The 19,341-nt window shown below is 54.2% G+C and overlaps 1 protein-coding gene across 2 annotated transcripts; it reads right to left on the reverse strand.

Moving 5' to 3' along the window:
- Window positions 1-1,487: 1,487 nt before the first annotated feature.
- Window positions 1,488-18,301, reverse strand: Ntrk1 (neurotrophic receptor tyrosine kinase 1). 2 transcript variants are annotated; one of them, NM_021589.1, is given in 17 exon segments: window positions 1,488-1,835; window positions 2,876-3,034; window positions 3,314-3,554; window positions 4,664-4,836; window positions 4,979-5,109; window positions 5,391-5,537; window positions 5,943-6,045; window positions 6,295-6,350; window positions 6,508-6,525; window positions 6,894-7,223; window positions 9,304-9,436; window positions 11,591-11,733; window positions 11,911-12,062; window positions 12,828-12,896; window positions 14,682-14,753; window positions 14,977-15,051; window positions 18,021-18,293. In NM_021589.1, coding segments are annotated over 17 exon segments (2,400 nt in total). In that variant the 5' UTR covers window positions 18,233-18,293; the 3' UTR covers window positions 1,488-1,649.
- Between the last annotated feature and the right edge of the window lie 1,040 nt (window positions 18,302-19,341).

The following is a 19,341-nucleotide window of genomic DNA, read 5'->3' on the forward strand; positions in this document are numbered from 1 at the left end:
AGAGACACTGAGAGGAAGGGGCAGGCAGAGCCTGCAGGGGTCCTGGGCTCTTAGGACTCTGGCAACTGCCGCCCTCCCCTGCCTGAGTGCTGATTACCACGATTCATCTCCCTATGTCTCATCTCCCTGTCTTTGCACCTCACCTCCCTCTGAAGTCTCTTAGCTTCAGTATCTGTAGCTCTTGTCCATGGCCTCACCTGCCAAATCTGATGCCTCCACTCTGTCCCCCTTCTTCAGTGAAGAGCACTGCCCATCATCCCAAGGAAAGGAACAGAGAGCCTGCCAACGAGGCCCCGGGGACCAAACCCCCCATCAATCAGCCTGCCGCCTTGGGCTAGCCCTCCATTAGCTGGAACCAGCCTGGACAAGAGGCAGACATACTGCAGGGCTCGGTCCAGAGTGATAAGAACAGATTGAATCACAGGGACAGGGCAGGGAACTGGGCACCCAAGGACAGGAGACAGCCATCGTTTGCCCCAGGAGCTGTGTGAGTGAGCATGTGAAATTGCAGGAGCCCAGCAGGTGATAGGAAGTGAAGGCTGAAATGCTACTGCTCCCGCCCCAGGGTGGAAGCCTCCACTGGGGCCAGGAGGCCTGGCTCTACTCCCCTGATGTGGTGGAGTTGAGGGATATTAATGTAACAGATGCCTCAGGCCTTTTAGTTAGGGTCACAAAGAAAGGTAGGTAGACCCCATCTGTCCTGTGAGTAGCACGGGACAGCACCAGAATTCTAGCCTCGGAAAGTCACAGTGCCCAAGCCCCACTTCCAAGTGATAATCTCAAAGCTTCAGGTAAGAAGGGGAACAGAGGGGTAGGAACAGGGTGCTGACCCTCCATCTTCAGTTCCACACTCCTCCCCACCCTACCCCACAGTATTGGGGATTGAACCCAGACCCCTCCACACACCAAGCAAGGGCTCTACTGCCGGGCCAGGTCTGAGTCTTCTTTGAACTTGTTTTGAGACAAGGTTTCCTTAAGTTTCCCAGGCTGGCTTTGAACTGATTCCACAGCCCAGGTCGACCCTTGAATGTGAGATTCTCCTGCTGCACTCAGACTCCTGTAGCTGGGGTTAAAGGTGTGTACTACCAGGTCTGTTCCTTCAATCCTTGCTGTGTACACACATACACACACACACACACACACACACACACACATACACACACACACACACACACACACACCAGTTTCTCTGTCTTGATCGTTTGTTCTAATGTGTGATTGCTCTGTCTACCCCCAACCCCAGCGGCTGCCGTCCCCGGGGGGCCCTATTCCCTTTCCCCAGCATCGGCCTTTGTGAAGACCAAATAAAGACAGTGAGGGTGTGGACAGGCTGTCACCACCAGGTGAGGGGTGAAGATGAAGTGGGAGACAGCTGCATTGAGCAGAGAGGCAACCCAGAGGGACCCGAATGGGAATCGAGTCCAGAGACCCAGAGAGCACACTCTCTATTGAGTCCCTTCTCCCCAAGAATGGGCAAGAGTCACAGCCAGGGATAATAAATATAATTGCTATTATGATGGATGCTGGCCATGAAGCAAGGCCACCCTCTGCTCCCCGCCTGCTGGTCCCCTCCACATGCTGAGGGTAAGACTTGAGTGTGATAGCTGCTGGGCGCTGAGGGAGCCCAGGGTAGCCTGACATCCAGACTCCTAGCCCAGAACGTCCAGGTAACTCGGTGGCGCCTGTGCCAAGGCCTGCAGCCGCGCGTGCACATCCTTCATGCTGAGGCGCTGTTGCGGCTCACGCTGCCAGCAGCCGCGCATGATGGCGTAGACATCAGGAGGGCAGGCGCGCGGCCGCTCCAGCTCCCGGCCCTGCGTGATGCACTCAATCGCCTGTGAGAGGAGAGGAAACAGAGTGAACTGAGGGTTTCAGAACAGGAAGGTTACCGGCTCTCCCACAGGGCACCCCCCCCCCCGACTGACTGACGGACTGACTGACTGGAACTGTATGGTGCCCTTCAAACTCTGAAGCTCTTTCCTGCTCCACTCTGAAATGTAGGAATAATTGCTGCCTGACTCTCGGATTGCCTCCAGAAGGCTAGTGTTACAGCCAGTGAGGACTTGCCGGGTAGGAGGAGAAGGGTGAGGGCATGACGTTGCCTAGGCCTTCACCCTTGGCCTCAGCCTCCACCTCCCAGCTTCAGAAGGGAACAGTGTGGGACAACAGCCATAGCCTTCGGTGTGTGTGGGCGGGGAGCCATTTTGGTTTAAAGCAGGGGCAACCCTTGCCTCTCCCTTTTGTGGGCACCACTCTGTGGGGGAGATGGCTGAAAAGAAACTGCAGCAATAGACTCCAGGAAGTGCTGCTGGGGCGGCTACAGGGGAGATCTGACAAAGAGCCAGTGACAGGGAGATGCTTGGAGAAGGCGCCTGGTGCCTCTCTTCCCCTTCTCCCCGTCCCCATTAGAGGACTTAGATTATGGGCAGCACTAATTCCATTCCTTCTCTCAGTGCTTGAGAAAATTAAAATCTATAACCCTCTCCCCCACCCCATCAGCCTCGGGGGAACAGACTGCATTAGAAGGAGAAATGGAAACTGACAGCTGTGCGCCAAGGAGGAGGCTTGGGGGAGCTGCTGAGGAGACAAAACACCTGGGGTCTGCTCTAACTGTGGCTAGCCAGAGACCAGGGGAAGGCAGGGCTGTCCTTCTCCAGCTAACCTCCAGCCTTCCTGCTGTCTCCTCTTTCCCACCCTCTCTCCTCTGCCCTGTAAATGCCCGCCATGACCTCTAAGACACACAAGGCATGGCCTGGACTCTATCCACAATGACCTCTAAGGACCCCCCAGAAGCCAGCTGAGCTTGGGTTTGGGACACTGAGCAAGAGAAGGACCAGGAGAGGAGAAGAGAAAGGGGGCTGAAGGCAGGGCTGACCTCAGTGTTGGAGAGCTGGTACCAGGGTTGCTTTCCATAGGTGAAGATCTCCCAGAGCACCACCCCGAAGCTCCACACATCACTCTCGGTGCTGAACTTGCGGTAGAGGATGCTCTCTGGAGGCATCCAGCGGATGGGCAGCATGGTCCGACCTCCCACCTGCAGAGATACACCATATCACCTCCTCTGGGGGCAATCACAAAGCCATTCCCACCCCCTTAAATTGACAGAAAGTATGGCAGGGCCAGGACTGAGGGACCAGTAGAGAAAATAGTTTCCCACCCAGGGCTGAGGTGCTGGAAGGGATGGGTGACCAGAGACCAGAACCCAGAGCTCACACAGCTAGAGGCAGAGGAGGGCAAGCTCGCCCGTGCAGGGTCTGACAAACTCTGAGTGAGGCTGGGTATGGATGCTGGGGTAGGGTCTAGGGATCCTTACACGGTAGTAGTCTGTGCTGTAGATGTCCCTGCTCATGCCGAAGTCTCCAATCTTGACCACTAGTCCCTGACCCACCAGACAGTTGCGTGTGGCCAGGTCCCGGTGCACAAAGTGCAGGCTGGCTAGGTACACCATACCAGCAGCCACCTGGCTAGCCACAGCCAGAAGCTGCCCAAGGCCCAAAGGACCAGGAGCCACATCCTCGCCGCCAGCCAGCAGTTTTGCATCAGGTCCGTGGGACCTGAGAAAGACGGAGATAGAGAGAAGCTGAGAGGGAGAAGCTGGGTGGGTAGAGCCCTGGGAGCTGCAGAGGGGATGCTTAGAAATGGGTGTGAGGAAGGAAGAGACTAGGGGCAAAAATGGAGGGAGGAAAGGAGGAGGCAGTTGTGTGGAGAGAAAGGTAAGGGAGAAAACAGGCTTGCCTTTCTCCACAGAGAACCTCACCCCCAAGGATACTAAGTCCATAGTCCTTGGAGGAACTCAGCTCCAGCGTCCAGCTACCCCAGTCCCCATTGCCACCATATCACTTAAGCACAGCCTTTGCTAAGTCCCTGTCCCCATCCCACTCTGCCCCATGAAGGGAGCCTCTCCAGCTCCAGGCCAGCAACTTGAGTCCTCGTTGAATCTCCTGTCCCCTCCCCTCACTTTGTCCTTAGTGTCCAGCTAGTCCGTGGACAGTGTTCCTTTCTGACGGTTTCCAGTCCCATAGCCCCCGAGTCTAGGCCATCCTGATCATTTGGTGCCACTCCCCACATGCTGCCCCTGCCCAGCCTTTGTCCTGATGGTTGCTTTGTTGGCAATGCCTTCTCCAATCTGCCAAGTGTCTGTCGAACACCAGCAAGGGATGGAAACAGAGAAGGCTTCCTGGAAGAAGGGACATTTAAACCAAGACTCCAGTCCAGAGCAGAGACATAAACCAGGGAACATGGCCGGGAGGGAGGTCCCATGTGTCACCAGAGCAAGCTGAAAACATGAAGGCCCAGTCCCCTGCCCAAAGCCTTTCAGAGTCTCTCCTTTCCTCCCAGTACCCCACGGGGCATCACTAGCTGCTCTTCACACAGCCTGGGACCCACCTAACAACCTCTCTCTGGCTAGGCCGGCAAGACCTCACAAACAAGGGAAGAGCTCTCCATGGCCTCCCCTTGACTGGTTCCTCTGCCAACCCATCTCCACACACCTTAGGCTAGCTCGCCTGACCTACTCAGGTCCTCTTGTAGGTGAGTCCTACAGACAATGTACATGAACCTTCACTCCCTAGAGCTTCTGGGAAGTCAGATCATCTGGCGGACAAACAAGGATGCTCGTGCAGGGAGGGGTTCAGGTACTGGGCCAGGGACTGGGTTCTTGTACCGGAGGAAACGGTTGAGGTCCCCATGGCGCATGTACTCGAAGACCATGAGCAATGGGCCACCCTCCGTGCAGACTCCAAAGAAGCGTACGATGTGTTGGTGCTGTAGCATGGTGAGCAGCTCTGCCTCACGATGGAAGTCCTGACGAGCATTCTCAGATGTCTCCTTCAGTGCCTAGGGGTAGGGATGGAGGTGGAACTGGAGGGGAGCCCAACCCCACCTCATCTTGATTCATTCAAATATCCCCCCCCCATCCTGACACAATGGTGCTCTGAGGGACACAGGCCAGCAGTCCCTACCAGGACCATAGTCTCACCTTGACAGCCACCAGCATCTTGTCCTGATCATTCAGAAGGTTGTAGCACTCAGCAAGAAAGACCTTTCCAAAGGCTCCCTCCCCTAGCTCCCACTTGAGAATGATGTCCTGGCGCTTGATATGGTGGACACCTGGGAGGGGCTTGTAAAGTCAGAAGGCAGCCCTGGTGTGGGCAGGATGGGGCAGTGGTACGGGCAGTGCAGACACAGGAAATGAGGTGTGGGTGGGTGGGAGCATCTGCCCAGAGAGCGTCCACAGTGTGGGAGATATGGCCCTGGACAGAGTTGGAGATAGGATGGGGAGAGGCCTGGGTCAGGGGCTTCACACAGGCTTCACACACACACATGCACACACACACACACACACACACACACGCACTCACACTCGCTCGCCTACTATAACAGTTCCTCACAGGTATCACTGAAGTACTGTGGGTTCTCCATGATGTGGCCCTGGAGTCCGGAGCCTTTGCCCTCAGTAGGGGAAAGAGAACTGCCACCCAGTGTCATGAAGTGTAGGGACATGGCCAGCCCATCCTCTGGCGCCAGCACAGCAGGGCCTGGGGAAGAGACATACCCAATGGAGCATCATAGAGCCCAGGCGCCATCTCCATCCTTCCTCAGATGAGCTTGAATAGTACTCAGGCAGAGTAGTGCCCCAGTAAGACGGTAGGCAAGGGGAGGGAAGTACCAGGGCCTCTCTTGATCTGGCTCCTGGTACCAAAGTAACTCCCCTGCTCCTGACAGAGTGGAGCCCCCAGACCCACCTGAGCGTTGACAACAGCTCAGCCACCAATGGATAGCTGCTGCCTCTAAAGCAGCCCAGCCCAGTACACGTACAGCCCGAGCCCCATAAACACCCTCCCCAAACACAGGGCACAGATGGGAGGAGCCAGCAGAAAATTGGCCAGTAGGATGGGTGGATAGACGGACAGACGACAGACAGACCGCCTCTGCCAACTCACGGTTGATCCCAAATTTGCTCCTCTGTCCACATTTGTTGAGCACTAGGAGGAGGGCAGAAAGGAAGAGGGCGGCGGAGACGGCCAGGCCCACAGCCACAGAGACCTAGAAGAAGGGTCAGGCCTACAGGATTCTGTACTGTGAGCTTTGCATACCTCATCCTACAGGGGAATCCAGAGTCAGGTCCCCAGCCCTGCCCAGTTTCCCTAACAACCTCAGCTAGCTGGGAAATCAGCTGACGGAGCTCAGGACATAACAGACTGATTGTCCTGCTCTACCTCCAAATGACAGGCAAAGGAGCTGTGCCTGGCCACCCCAACTCACCCCCCATCAGTTTCCATACCCCACACTCACCCCAAAAGGTGTTTCGTCCTTCTTCTCCACTGGGTCTCTTGATGTGCTGTTAGTGTCTGTGGGGACATGGGGCACAGAGGGTGGGCCTTGGCACATACTGCCATGTCTCTTCCAGCAGCTCCCCACCCTGGCCACACTTCAGGGTCCCATCTAGCTGTCCCCTTTCCTTCAGCTCTGAGACAATACAGCTGCCCTCCAGCCCAGGTAACTCACCCACTGGCGAGAAGGAGACTGCAGCAGGAAGGAGGAGAGAAAGCAGTCAGAGAGGGAGAGTGCAGGGAGGCCCTCCCCTCCAGGATGCTCCTTTATGGGATAGATAGGATTCTGGGCCTCAAGAGAGAGGAAGCTGTAGCTGCCTGGAGGGCACAGCCCTCTCTTTAGCTTGGACAGGTGGAACAGCCCAGGGCCTCAACAGGCCCAGCTTGGGAGAGGGAAAAGAAGGACAGCACAGAGTTGGCCACCAGCCCTCCTGTCCAGGACAAAGCTCTCCAGCTCTGGGAACCAGAGTCATAGCAGGCAGAGGCCAGACCTCCCTGGATTGCTGGATCTCCACCCAGGCCCTCCCAGGAACAGGGCAGGGTTCAGGGTAGCTCTCACACCAGGGATGGGGTCCTCAGGGTTGAACTCAAAAGGGTTGTCCATAAAGGCAGCCATGATGGAGGCAGCAGCCTGGCCATAGGGGTTGGCAGCCAGCAGGGTGTAGTTCCCGTTGTTGACATGCGTGGGCTGGTTGAGGCGAAGGCAGCCATGCCGCATGGTCTCATTGGTCAGCGCTGACTCCAAGAACTGAGTGAAGATGAAGCTGGTCTCATTGAGCACAGAGCCGTTGAAGAACCAGCGCAGGGACGGTGCTGGCTGCCCGTCCACAGAGAAGGGAATGCACCAGTGATGCTGTTCCACGGCTTTGCCCAGATGCACACTGGCTGGGACTATGGGAGAAAGCAGGTGACAGGAAGTGGGCAACTGGGGGGGGGGGAAGGAACCCAGGGGAGGAACAAATCAGGGGACAGGTCAGGAAAAACAAATCAGCACACCCTAGGAAGTCCTCTAGGAGACATATTTGGAAGAAATGGCAGAAATGGACAAAATCTGATGCTTAAGGGTTACACATGGAGCCCAGTACAGGCCTAGTGCCTGGCGTGACACCCACATTACTTGGGCAGTCCTGGGTACCAGCACAGCATAGAAACAAACATACAAACAAACAAGCAAGAAATATGGTTTTGAGGCAGTCAGAGTCCCTTGCCTCTCAATAAAAAAGCCTCTCAATAAAAGAAAGCAGTATATATATATATATATATATATATATATATATGTGTGTGTGTGTGTGTGTGTGTGTGTGTGTGTGTGTGTGTGTGTGTTTGTGTAATTATGTGTATAAATACATACAATTGACATGGGAATTCTCACTAGCATTCATACCATGAAATCTATGTAGTATATTAAGGAATTATAGTTACTTTGTTGCCACAGATGTGTTTCATAAAGTTTTGACAAAAGAAAATAAAAGAAAAACAATACATAAAGTTTTAATTTCTACAATGCATAAAACAAACAAAATTTTGTTAATAGGGAAACAGACATATAGAGAAGTGCTATTTCTAAGGTTTATTTCATGTATATGAGTGCTTTGCCTGCATGCATGTATGTGCACCCATGTGTGCCTGGTGACCCTAGAGGCCAGAAGAGGGCCTCAGAGTCCTTGGAACTGAGTTACAGATGGTTGTGAGCCACCGTGTGGGTGCTGGGAAACCTACCTGGGCCCCCTGCAAAAGCAATCAACGCTTAAAACTGTTAGTTTCCCACCCCTGTGGAAAGGGATGTTAGCAAGGAAGTGTTTAACATAAAAATTAGGGTGGAAGAGATGGAGTTGGGACCGAGGGAGGGTGTCTTCTAGAACCCTGGCAAGCGTAGTCTTTTTCTGTTTGTTTGCTTGCTCGATTGCTTTCGTTTTTTCTAAGATAGGGTTTTTCTGTGTAGCAGCACTGGCTGTTTTGGAATTCACTATGTAGACCAGGCTGGTCTTGAACTCCACCTGCCTCTGCCTCCAGAGTGTTGGGATTAGAGACGTGCACCACCACGCCTGACTCTGGCAAGGGTCATTCTTTCTTAAAGTATGTAGTTATCCAGCTGTGACAATTTTGTAATCCTAGCATTGTGTAGGCTGAGGCATAGAGGATCAATGGCATGGGTTTCATTGCAAGACCCCATCTCTAAATGAATACATAAACAAACAGTGTGTGCTTGATGTGCATAACTATGTGTATTTCACAACAAAAGGAAGGAAGGAAGGAAGGAAGGAAGGAAGGAAGGAAGGAAGGAAGGAAGGAAAGAAAGAAAGAAAGAGAGAAAGAAAGAAAGAAAGGAAGGAAGGAAGGAAAAAAGGGTGCTGGAACACAGATTGAAGATAACACATTGGCAAAGTCAGAGAAATTAGACAACAATCATAAAGAGGAACTCAAGAGAGGAATTCCCCTCCTTCCCAACTAGGATGCTTATCTATGGTCATACCCCCTTGATTAAACCTAAGCTTGTCTAAGAACAGGATGCAGAACTGACGTAAACCCCCTTCGCTAAAAGTCCAGCCCTGAGCTCATTCTACCCACAAAGTTCAGTTTGCACAAATGTCAGCCCAAGCTGGGAGTAGTTCACCAACTATAAAGTGGTTATCCCGCACCTAGACTAGCATCCTAAGTGAAATAAATAAATAAAACATGGTAGGACAAAAGCCTTAAAGAGAAACAGGCAATGAGGCCAGGCTGCAGCTGGTGCTGAGGGCCTCAGGTAGCAAGCTTGGGCAACGGGCCAGAAAGAAATCCATCTATAACCCTCTGGCCTTGAGGAGCCTCCAGGACTTCGAGAGCAGGATCAGGTTTTCATGGGAATCTGGAAACAGCTGGGAGGGAGCAGCTGTAGAGACGCCCACTCATGATCCCAGCTACCCCCCCCCTCTTTTCAGGGAAGAGGAGATGGGTTGGGGTGGGTGCAGGGGCTGTCACGGGGGCTTACAGGAGACGCTGACTTGGACAGAGACCTCAGCCCGGCCCACATCATTCTCTGCCCAGCACGTCACATTCTTCTTGTTGAGATCACTGGTGACATTGACCAGAGTTAGCCCCAGGGATGGCAGATCTCCAGATTTCTGGACCAGAGAAGAGAGAGTCATCAGGAGGGCTTCAGCAGGCATAAGCAGGAGACAGGGGATACAGCGGATGTGTTTGGGAGCCCTTTGGTTCTATATGGAAAGGCTGGGGAGGCAAAGGGAAGGCGGGCAGAGAATGGCCTCCTTCACAGTTTGTAAAGTAGCTTCTGGGTCAGAGAAAATCTAAAGCCCAGCCAACAGTCTCAAAGTAGGTAGACAGTACTCTAAAGCAGAGGTGGCCATCAAGGGGCCGGAAAGCCATCCTCCACATTCACACGCAGCTCATCAGACAGCCAACCAAGTAGGGCCTTGGCAACTCATTCCTGGCTCACGTAGTTCTGGCAAACTCAGTTTCAGTCCCAGGAAGATCAGAAACAAAGGACGTTAACAGGCTGCAGCTAGAAGCAGCTTCAGCCACAGCATCACTGTCTTTGGCAAAGGAAGAAGTTGCCAGTGAGTGACTTCAGAGATGAAATGGCTGATTCTGAATCACCATCAGTAGATTAAAACCAGCTCAGATATCTCTCTAAGAAACCATGGCTGCACCACGTGTAAATATGACCTCTTAAGAATTCTTCATCTTGATGAGTTCAGCAACTGTTTCTAAGTTGAAGAAGGCGGCAGAATTTCCCGGAAACTAAGTCTCACCATGTCATCCTAGCTCTGTGGACCAAACTGACCTTGACTTCAGAGGTCCTCCCGCCTCTGTCTCACAAGCACAGGGATTAGAGGCCTGCACCACCACCACCCAGCAACTTCAGAGGTCTCATTCACAATTTTACCTGGCTCTGACAGTGGGCTGTGCCCATCCAGAAATTAGGAAGTAGACCTACGGGATGAGGGTGTTCAGTCTAGGGAGCCTCACTTTAAAAGGAGAGTCAACTCCAATTGCTGGAGACCTCTGGAGCAAGGAAGGGAGGGAGACTCTGGCATCATGGCTGCCGAGAGTCCCACTCAGAGTGCAAGTTTGCTGCCTGTGAGTAATAGAGAAGGGATAAGCAGAACAGAGCCAATGTCTGCGTGTGGAAACATCTTCAGCCAACGTTGGGAAGTTCCAGTTTCTGGTATCTCTTTGGAGAATTGACATATTACTAACACCTATTTCCTGAAAACTTCCATAGAAAAGTCACGCCCTAACTGAGGTGTAGGAGGGGACAGCAGCCAGTTCCATGAGAGCCAGGAGGCCACACAGAGAAACACTGTCTTGGGGGCGTGGGGGAGCTCCAAAGTCAACTATAGCTAATGTCAGTTGCTTGTGGCCAGCTTGAGGACAGATGCAAGGCCTGGGAAGATGCTCAGGTAAGAGAGATAGGGACCAAACAATGCCTAGAGGTAGGGAGGATGTCAGAGAGCCACCATGGCTACCTCTGTTTACAAATAAGAAAACAAAAAAGCAGGCAGAAATAGGGATTTGTTTTTCCTGAAAGTTATTCCAAGAAGTAATTAGTGAGGGCTGAAAGTGAAGGCTCAACTGGTAATTTGCCATGAAAGAATGAAGGCCTGAGTTTGGATCCCCAGAACCCCCATAAAGCTGGGCTCGGCATCATGGTCGTATAACACCAGTGATCTTATAAGTGAGACAGGAGGCAGAGGCGGGAAACTCTCTGGAACTCATGAACCAAAAAAATGAAATATAATGGAAGGTGAGGGCGGACATCTGAGTTTACCCTCTGACCTCCATGTGCCAGTGCACGTGTGTGCCAGTGACGTGTGTGCCAGTGCACACGTCTTTAAAATAAGTAGTGAGGTCAGAGCCAGCTGCCCATTACTAATGTGTTCATATCCAAGAGAATGCTGCTTCCTGAGTATTCAGGGACATTGAAAGCCCTTGCAATTGGCTCTGGGAGTGGAACACAGATCCTGTCCTGTGTCCAGGCCTCAGTTTCCTAAGTTAGAATATATGGAAAGAAGGGTCTGTTGGGTCCCTTCTGGGTCTCACATGTGAGACCATGAGTTCAAAGATGGAGTCTCAGGTCTGGGGGGTCTGGGGGTCCAATATACCTGCCTGAGAACCTGCAATCTCCTGGCTGTTATTCCTAGCCTGACATCTGAGCCATCTCTGTCCTCCCCATTTCCCCGTGTGCTCCTTATTACTTTTGCTGTCTCTTATGGTCTGGTTCTTTGCCCCCTTTGAGGGGCTACAATGCTTCTCACCTTCATGGTGGCTGTCCCTTCCAGCTCTGTGAGGATCCAGTCAGCCTGCTGTAGGGCCTGCCCCTCCACCTGGCACTGCAGAAAAACGTCATCCCCCACTTCCACAGAGTCATTGGGCATCTGGATCTTCACTGAGGGTACACCTGCCACCCAGGGTATGGAGGGGCATTAGAATCTAAGTGTGGGCTGGTGAGCCCCACCCTACTCACGAGCCCAAATCAATGGACTCCAGCCTCCAGGGTCCATAGCCCTTACCAATGCTGCCCAGGTCTCTCCAGGCAGCCCCAGGATCCCCCCACCACACACACAACAGTACCTACCACAACTGTTGTTGTGTCCCAGTGGGAGGAACTGGTCTCCAGACCCAGAGCCCTGAAGCTTTTGTGTATACACACCACACAAATCCTCCTGCTCCCAGCGCTGGAGCCACAATAGGGCACAGGAACAGTGCAGTGGGTTCCCTGACAGGGTCCTGTTGGGTAAGGGGTGCTAAGAGTCAGGGAAAGAGGGTGCAACAGGTCCAAGTAGCCAGGAGGCAGTGCTCTGGAGATGGCTGGCTACCAAGGGGTCTAGGCAGAAGGGGTGGGGTTTGGACCAGGACCATAACTAACACAGTAATGAGACTTTAGCTACTAAAAGACGTAAGGGCAGACTGCTGTAGATGCCAGCTGAGGGTTGCATGGGATTCCTCTACCCCAGCTCTAGAGGGAGAAGCCAAGCATGGTGGTAGGAAGGGTAGGTCACCATGGCCCTCAGGCCTTAGGTACCCATCCCACACATGTGGACTATTCTGTGTATCTCCCTCCCAGTGCGTGTGCACTGGGAATGGCGCTACTGTCCTCAAGCACCAAGATGGCCACGGTGTATTCAACCCTGCCCTGAACCTCTGAACACACACACATTCACACACACACACACACACACACACACACACACACACACACACACACACACGTTACTCATCCATATAGGCTGCTCAGCCCAGCCCTGCCCAGCCCAGCCCAGGATAGTCCTGCAGGCTCTGCTTTGATAGGGGTTTCGGGGAGTGGCTGACAGGCACATAATCCCCAGGACAAGCTCACAGACACAACACAGTTTCCAGAGATGCCCCACCTCCCACCCCTCCCCTGCTCCACATAGACAGATAGTCCTGGGGCCACAAACACATGCATAGCCACATATCGCACACACTGGTCCCTTGCCCTGCCCCTGCCCCTGCCCCTGCCCACACACTCACAAGTCCTGTAGGGAGAGGCCCTGCACAGTTTTCCAGGAGAGGGACTCCAAAGCATTGGAGGAGAGATTCCTGTGGGAGAAACATGCCCTGAGCCAGCGACCTTACTCTGACCCAGTCTGAGGCAGAAGTCCAAAGGAGACTGCTACCCCATCCCCCAATGAAGTCAACTTGAACATCGCACTATGCCTGAGGACATGTGGGACTGTGGGAATGGGGTGGGCAGGTAAGTGTTTCTGTGTACAGACTTCTCCTTGGGACAACAAGGGTTAATCCCAGTTAACCCCTCCCTGACCCCAGGGAGAGGGCTCCGAGGGAACAGCCGGTGGCCCTGCCCCCACACCTCGGCCCCAGCTGGCGAAGTGCTGAGGCCACAGCTGGGGTAAGGGGCTCCATCTGTGCTCCCCACCAAGGAGGAGGGGAGGACCAAGGCTCTCACAACCTCCTCCCCCACCCAACCGCCAGACAGGGATGTCAAAGTACTTCCTCAGGTCAGCATCCCTTTCTTTCTGCTCCTCTGAGAGCACTTCCGCAGGCTGAAACCCAGGGACATACTTCCCCAGGTGAAAATGAAGAGGGAGCTCATCCAGGGCTCTGTTCCTGGGTCCCCAGGAACCTGCTTCAAGAGCTCAGTGCCTTGTGTGGACCATACACTGCCGTGGCTAGACCCTTGAGGGCCATGCCCTAACCACTCCCTGCCTAGCCAGCCTTGACTTTATAAAGACTGGGGTCTGCGGAGTTCTGCAAACACCTGCAACACCGCCACCTTGGTTAGCTCAGAGCTGAGTGTTGCACCTGTCCAGCCATGTACAGTCATGTGACCTCAGTCAAGAAACGTCGTAATTCCCAGAATTTTCATCTATAAAATGGGGACCATATTTTCTCTGTCACCAGGTTGCTTTCAAGTAGTCACTGCCCTGAGAGACATGAACGGCCACGCAGTACACATTTTAAAATTCTTTTTAAGGGTTGGGGATTTAGCTCAGTGGTAGAGCGCTTACCTAGGAAGCGCAAGGCCCTGGGTTCGGTCCCCAGCTCCGAAAAAAAGAACCAAAAAAAAAATATTCTTTTTAAGTTGTTGTCGTGTTTTGTTGAGACCCAAACACATGGCTAAGTATGCCATGGAACTTCTGATCCTCCTGCCTCCACCTTCCCCGTGTGTAGCACCGCACCTGGTTGATGTGGCCGCGGGGATCAAGCCCAGAGCTTCGTGATAGTAGGCAAGTATTCTACCAACTGAGCCACATCTCTAACCCTAAGTGGACATTTTAAAGCCAGGACACACAGTAGGTAACATAACATCATTCTTGTTCACTCCCTGGACCCAAGTGAGAGTTTAAAGGACCCAGCCCTACGCTGGGAAAGGCAACCCAGGGACAGACTACCAGGGACTGACTCTAAGCCCCTCTTCTGCCCACTCCACGTCCCTCTGTCCGCTACAGAACAGGTAGCCAGAACTCTCAGGAGTGAGGAGGGGGAGGGGTAGTGACCGGATTATACCACCTCCGAAGTTTATGGACCACCCCCACAGCGCACCTCACAGGAGAGGAGACAGAAATTCTGACCAGAAACAGAGGTCTTGCTCCCACCCCTCACACCCTATCGACCCCAGGCAGAGAGCCTGGATAGATGCCTGTGAGAAGCATCTCTGAGGCATGGAACATAGAAGCAAATCAACAAAGATTCTAGCCTGATTGGATGAGAATCAGAACCCGGAAGCAGAAAGAAATGCCATAAGGAAGGGAGACTAGGCTGGACCTTCCTTAGGACAGTTCCCTGAGGAGCACAAAGCCCATTCTGGAGCCCAAGGGAGGTCCTCCTCAGCCCCGCCCCCACTGATCCAGCCTGGCCACTCACAGGTGACTGAGCCGAGGGGTGAAATGGAAGGCATCAGGGGCCACAAAGCGGAGGCCACTCTTCACGATGGTTCTAGGGAACGGATGAGAGGAATTTAAGCTCCACATTCTGCCCACCCAGGCCAGATATCCCTGTGGAGCTGCGCACCCCTCTCCATCCCTTCCAAAGTTGCCTGGACCCCTCAAACCCCTTAGCCTCCCAGACCTCCCCCACTCTCAGGTCTTTCCAGATCCCGATATGGGTGGGCACCCACCACCCTGTGCCCAGTCCCACCCTGTCTACCCTTAGTCCTCACAGGCTTCTCAACTCCCCCAGGCCCTGCAGGTCCTCAAACTCCAGGCGTTGCAGATCCCGCTGGTTTTCCACATAGCTGCAGGGAGAGGGGAGAGGGGTGGGCCAACAGGGGAGAAGGATGGGTCACCAGGGGAGAGGGGTGGACCAACAGGAGAGAGGGGTGGGCCAACAAGGTGAGGGGTGGGCCAACAAGGGTGAGGGGTGGGCCAACAGAGGTCAGGACCTTAATGGAGTTGCCCTGTGCCTACAACCAACCCACCTCCCTCGCTCGAGCACATGCACCAATCACACCCAGACCCACTTCGCACACCCATTCGTGCACATGCCCCCACATGCTGACATGACTCATGAGTCATGCGTGTGTATGCATGCACACATGCACCCTCACCTTTACATACATGCAGAATCTCACATGCCTCCTGCAACACAGAGGCAAGTGTACAGAAACACTCAAGGGTGTCCTCAGTACCCTCCCTGGGGGACACACATGAATGAAGCTCACATAGAGTCTCCCGTGCATACACAGATAAGGTGTGAAGACATGTTAGCCAGTGCCCACTGCCATTCTCAGCTTGGGCTCCATTTTTCTAGCAGACTTCTCCAGCATATATATGCTCAATGACAGGGGACTGTGCTAAGACTCACTTCCACAAGAGACAAGGCTCTCGGAGGCGCTTGCTCCACCCAGTGCTAAGGATGCCCCAATTGTCATACTACTGTGTGCTCCCAAACATACGTGCCCTGTGGACACCATCTGGGTTCATTGACACCAATCACACACACACACACACACACACACACACACACACACACACACACACTCATGGTCCCCTTATACCTTTGGTTCTTCCCCACAGCAACCCCTACTCTCTCCTCTCCAGCACTTTCCCAAAGCAAGCAAGGAGCATAGAGCTGTTGCCCCCCACCCCAGCCCCTCCTTAATTGTGAGGGACCCAGGAAGGGAGAGAGGATTGGGAAGGGGATGGAGTCTGAGTGAGTGGGTGAAGAGAGATGGAGATCTCACAGTGCGAGACACGGAAGGCTGGAGGAGGTGGGTGGCAGAGGGAGGGCAGATAAACAAAGAGTGGAAAAACTCAGAAGAGATTGACAGCAAGAAGACAGTGGGCTGGGGCGGGCAGGAAAGAGACAGATAAGGAGAGGGAGACCCCAAGACAGAGATAAGGACTTAGGAGTAGGGAGAATGAGAACCAGGGAGGCAAGAAAGCAAAACAGACGGAGAGACGGAGCGAGAGCAAGCGGCACTCGGGGGCGGGGTGCTGTGGGCGCAGTCCCATCTTGTAGATCTGGCATCTAAGAGTTCCTGTGAACTCACGCCCTGTAATGATATGTCCTCCTCTCTCCTCTCCATCCCCATGTGTGCTAGGGGCCCCCCGACTCACTAACCGTTCTCAGAACTCTTCCCCTTGTTTAGGAGCTTCCCCTTAGTTAAAAAGAGCAGCAAGGAGCAGGTCAGGCCAAGGGACCCTGTCCTTCTCCCATCCCAGCCTTGTCCCCCATAGGATGGGTCTGTGTCTGCCCTCCCCCTGGAGGCCTAAGGAGTTGTTGCTAGCCCACTACTGAGGGAGTCCAGATCCCTGTTCTGCCCCCAAGGGTTTCGAGCTACAGAGACCCAGGGAGTTGCTGAGAGGATCTGTAGAGCTGGGTATGTGCGAGCTGTCAGGCAGTGTGCTTCATGCCGCCTCATTTGTTCAGATTCATAATCTGTCTGTCTATTCGAGTCCATTAGCTCCTTGTTAGCTATGCGGGTGAGGGAGGGGGGAGAAGTCTGTGCAGGAGGAGTTGGGAGCATCAGGCCCCACCCAGGGGGGACAACTCAATTCACCACTCTGCCAACCTCTTCCTCTATAGCCCAGGCTTGCCCACTACTCCTGTCCCTGGGCTGGACTCCCTTGGAGTCTTGAAAGGCTCTGGGGGAATGAGAGCCTTGATGGAAACAGTCAGGAGGCTGGACGCTGGTTTGAATGGACAGGCCTGGGAGCAACCATCTAGACTTCATGCCCCATCCCAACCTGCAGGAGCCTAGACCCAGGCCAAGACAAGGCCATCTCCTCTGTTCTTGGTCTCCCTAGGGCCATTAGAGAGAGATTGAGTACCTCCGTTAATTACCACAAGATGCCGGAGTAACTCGGTGCCAATCAGCTGCAGGCTGCTAGCTGCCCAGCAAGCAGAATACTCAAGTATTTTCCAGCCATCACTGTGTGATGTGGGGGTCCCTTCAGGTCAATTATACTCTCAAAGGTTTCACTAGCTGCTACAAAATACTTGAGTATGTTGTAACCGATTATTGCACATTGTCAAAGTACTGCAGAGCTGAAGGTTCCTCCTCCCAGCTCTGGACCTGGAAAAAAGGAGAATCTCTATGCAACGGCCTGCCTGACGCAAGTAGGGAGACAAGGTGAAAGGAGAGATGGGCGAGCAGAGAGAGAGGCAAAGGGGTTTCTTTTCCTCGCATCCAAATCAAGAAGTCTTGTGGTCAGTGGAGAGGAAAGGAGTTCAGACACCAAGCTGGTTCCTCACCATCTCCCACCAACTCCAGCTCAATCGCAAATCCAGAGAAGAGCTGGATCCCCCTCCCCCGCCCCCGCATGGCAAGGAAGAGGTTGGGGGCTGGTTCCCCCCTAAGAAAGAGTAGATAGCAAAGGTGCCGCCACACTGCCAAATTCTGCACAGCTGACCACTCCTTCATGGACTTAGGGACTTGGGCTCTTGATTGAACCCCACAAAAAGGTTCTTATCCTAGATCGCTAGACCAAAACCTGATCCACCGAGTTTCAGTCTTGCTCTGCCCCAAACCAGCACCACAGTTAGCTACCCTTAATCCTGGGCGACATCCAGACAGTGACTGCGCGGCTTTGCCAGGGTGGTGGCAGCGGCAGAAGCCGCCCCAGCACAGCCAAAGGCTACACGTGCCCGTCTCCTACAGCAGCCAAGCCTGGCCCCTCAAGCCAGAGGTGAGTGCGCGCCCTCGGGGAAGGGCTCTGCTCTCCTGACCCCGCGCCCCTCCCCCCCGACACACACACTCACAGCTCCGTCAGGTTCCCGGCGCCCCGCAGGCCGCGGAGGGTATTCAGGGTCCCTGCCCTGGTGCAGCGCAACCCCGAGGGGCCCACGGGACAGCAGGTCTCACGACAGGATGCGGCGCAAGCACAAGCCAGCATCAACGAAGTCACCAGACCGCCTAGCCCCGCGGCCGGGCGATGCCAACCCAGCTGCCCGTGCCGCTGGCCTCGCAGCATCGCGGCGGCGCCCGCCTAGCTCGGGCCGCGCGGCCGTCCGTGCGCTCCTGGCTGCCGCCGCCCGGCCTCGCGCGACACGTGCGCGGGGCGGTGTTAAAGACTAGCCACCAGGAGAGGGCGGCACCCACGGCCCCGCCCCGCCCCGCCTGCCGATGCCCCCAGTGCCCCCTCCCCTTTCGGGGCCCTATTGCCAGCTCGCCTTCCTCATGTCCCTCACGGCTGCAGGAGACCTGGGGCGGGGGACTGCCACAGATTGCTTCACATGTGTCTTCTGAGGCTGGGGGAGCTAGGAAGCCGATACCCTATTTCTCACAGTAAAACAGCTGCATTTTCAGATTTGCGGGGACCAGGAGAGATTGAGCAAGAAAAAGGTTGAAGTCCGGGTCAGCCCAGCCAGCCTCACCGTGCACTTTACCTAAGAGAGTGTTCACGTCACTTGGAATAAGTTAGATGTACGCTCTCCAGACCCTAGTAAGGAAAGGGAGAGGCCTCGCTGAGGCTGGACGCAGAATCTGGGGAGGAAAACAGGGGTAAAGAAGAGTCCTTTGAACACAGCTGGAGGGAGATTGGAAAGTGGAGACCTCTCGGTCCTCAAGAGCCCACAGGGTGGCGCTAGAAGCCCTCGCGCCGGGGCGTTGCGATTGGCCTGGGGCTCCGAGGGCGAGGGCCGGGGAAAGCTGTTCGGAGCCTTGCTTGACTGTGCCTCTCTGGTCTTGGGGTCAGTTCCCAATCCTAGCCAGCCAGCTGCGGCCCCAGAGCCGGGGTTTGGCCAGGCAGACCAAGCCTGGCATCGATCGCCGTCCTGACAAGAGCATCGATTTCTGTGCGGAGAAATTAATAGATCTCTTAGTTCTTCGGACGTGTGAGCTGGGAACCGTTCTTGGTATTTGTGAACCTGAGAAGTCTCAGACCCAGCATCCAGGCCACCAAAAGGCGAGTCTTGCGCAATGGCCTTCTTGACTGCAAGCATACGTGTCACGTTTAAGAGATACCATCCCAGCATGAACTGTCCCCCAAGTGCCTCTGAACAAATACACATACAGAGACCCACCAAGCATCCTGAGTTCTTAAAAATAACCAAACGAAGGAGGAATCTCACAGAGACGACT

Source organism: Rattus norvegicus, chromosome 2 (genome assembly GCF_021556685.1).
Source record: "Rattus norvegicus strain SHRSP/BbbUtx chromosome 2, alternate assembly SHRSP_T2T, whole genome shotgun sequence".
NCBI classification, from domain to species: domain Eukaryota; kingdom Metazoa; phylum Chordata; class Mammalia; order Rodentia; family Muridae; genus Rattus; species Rattus norvegicus.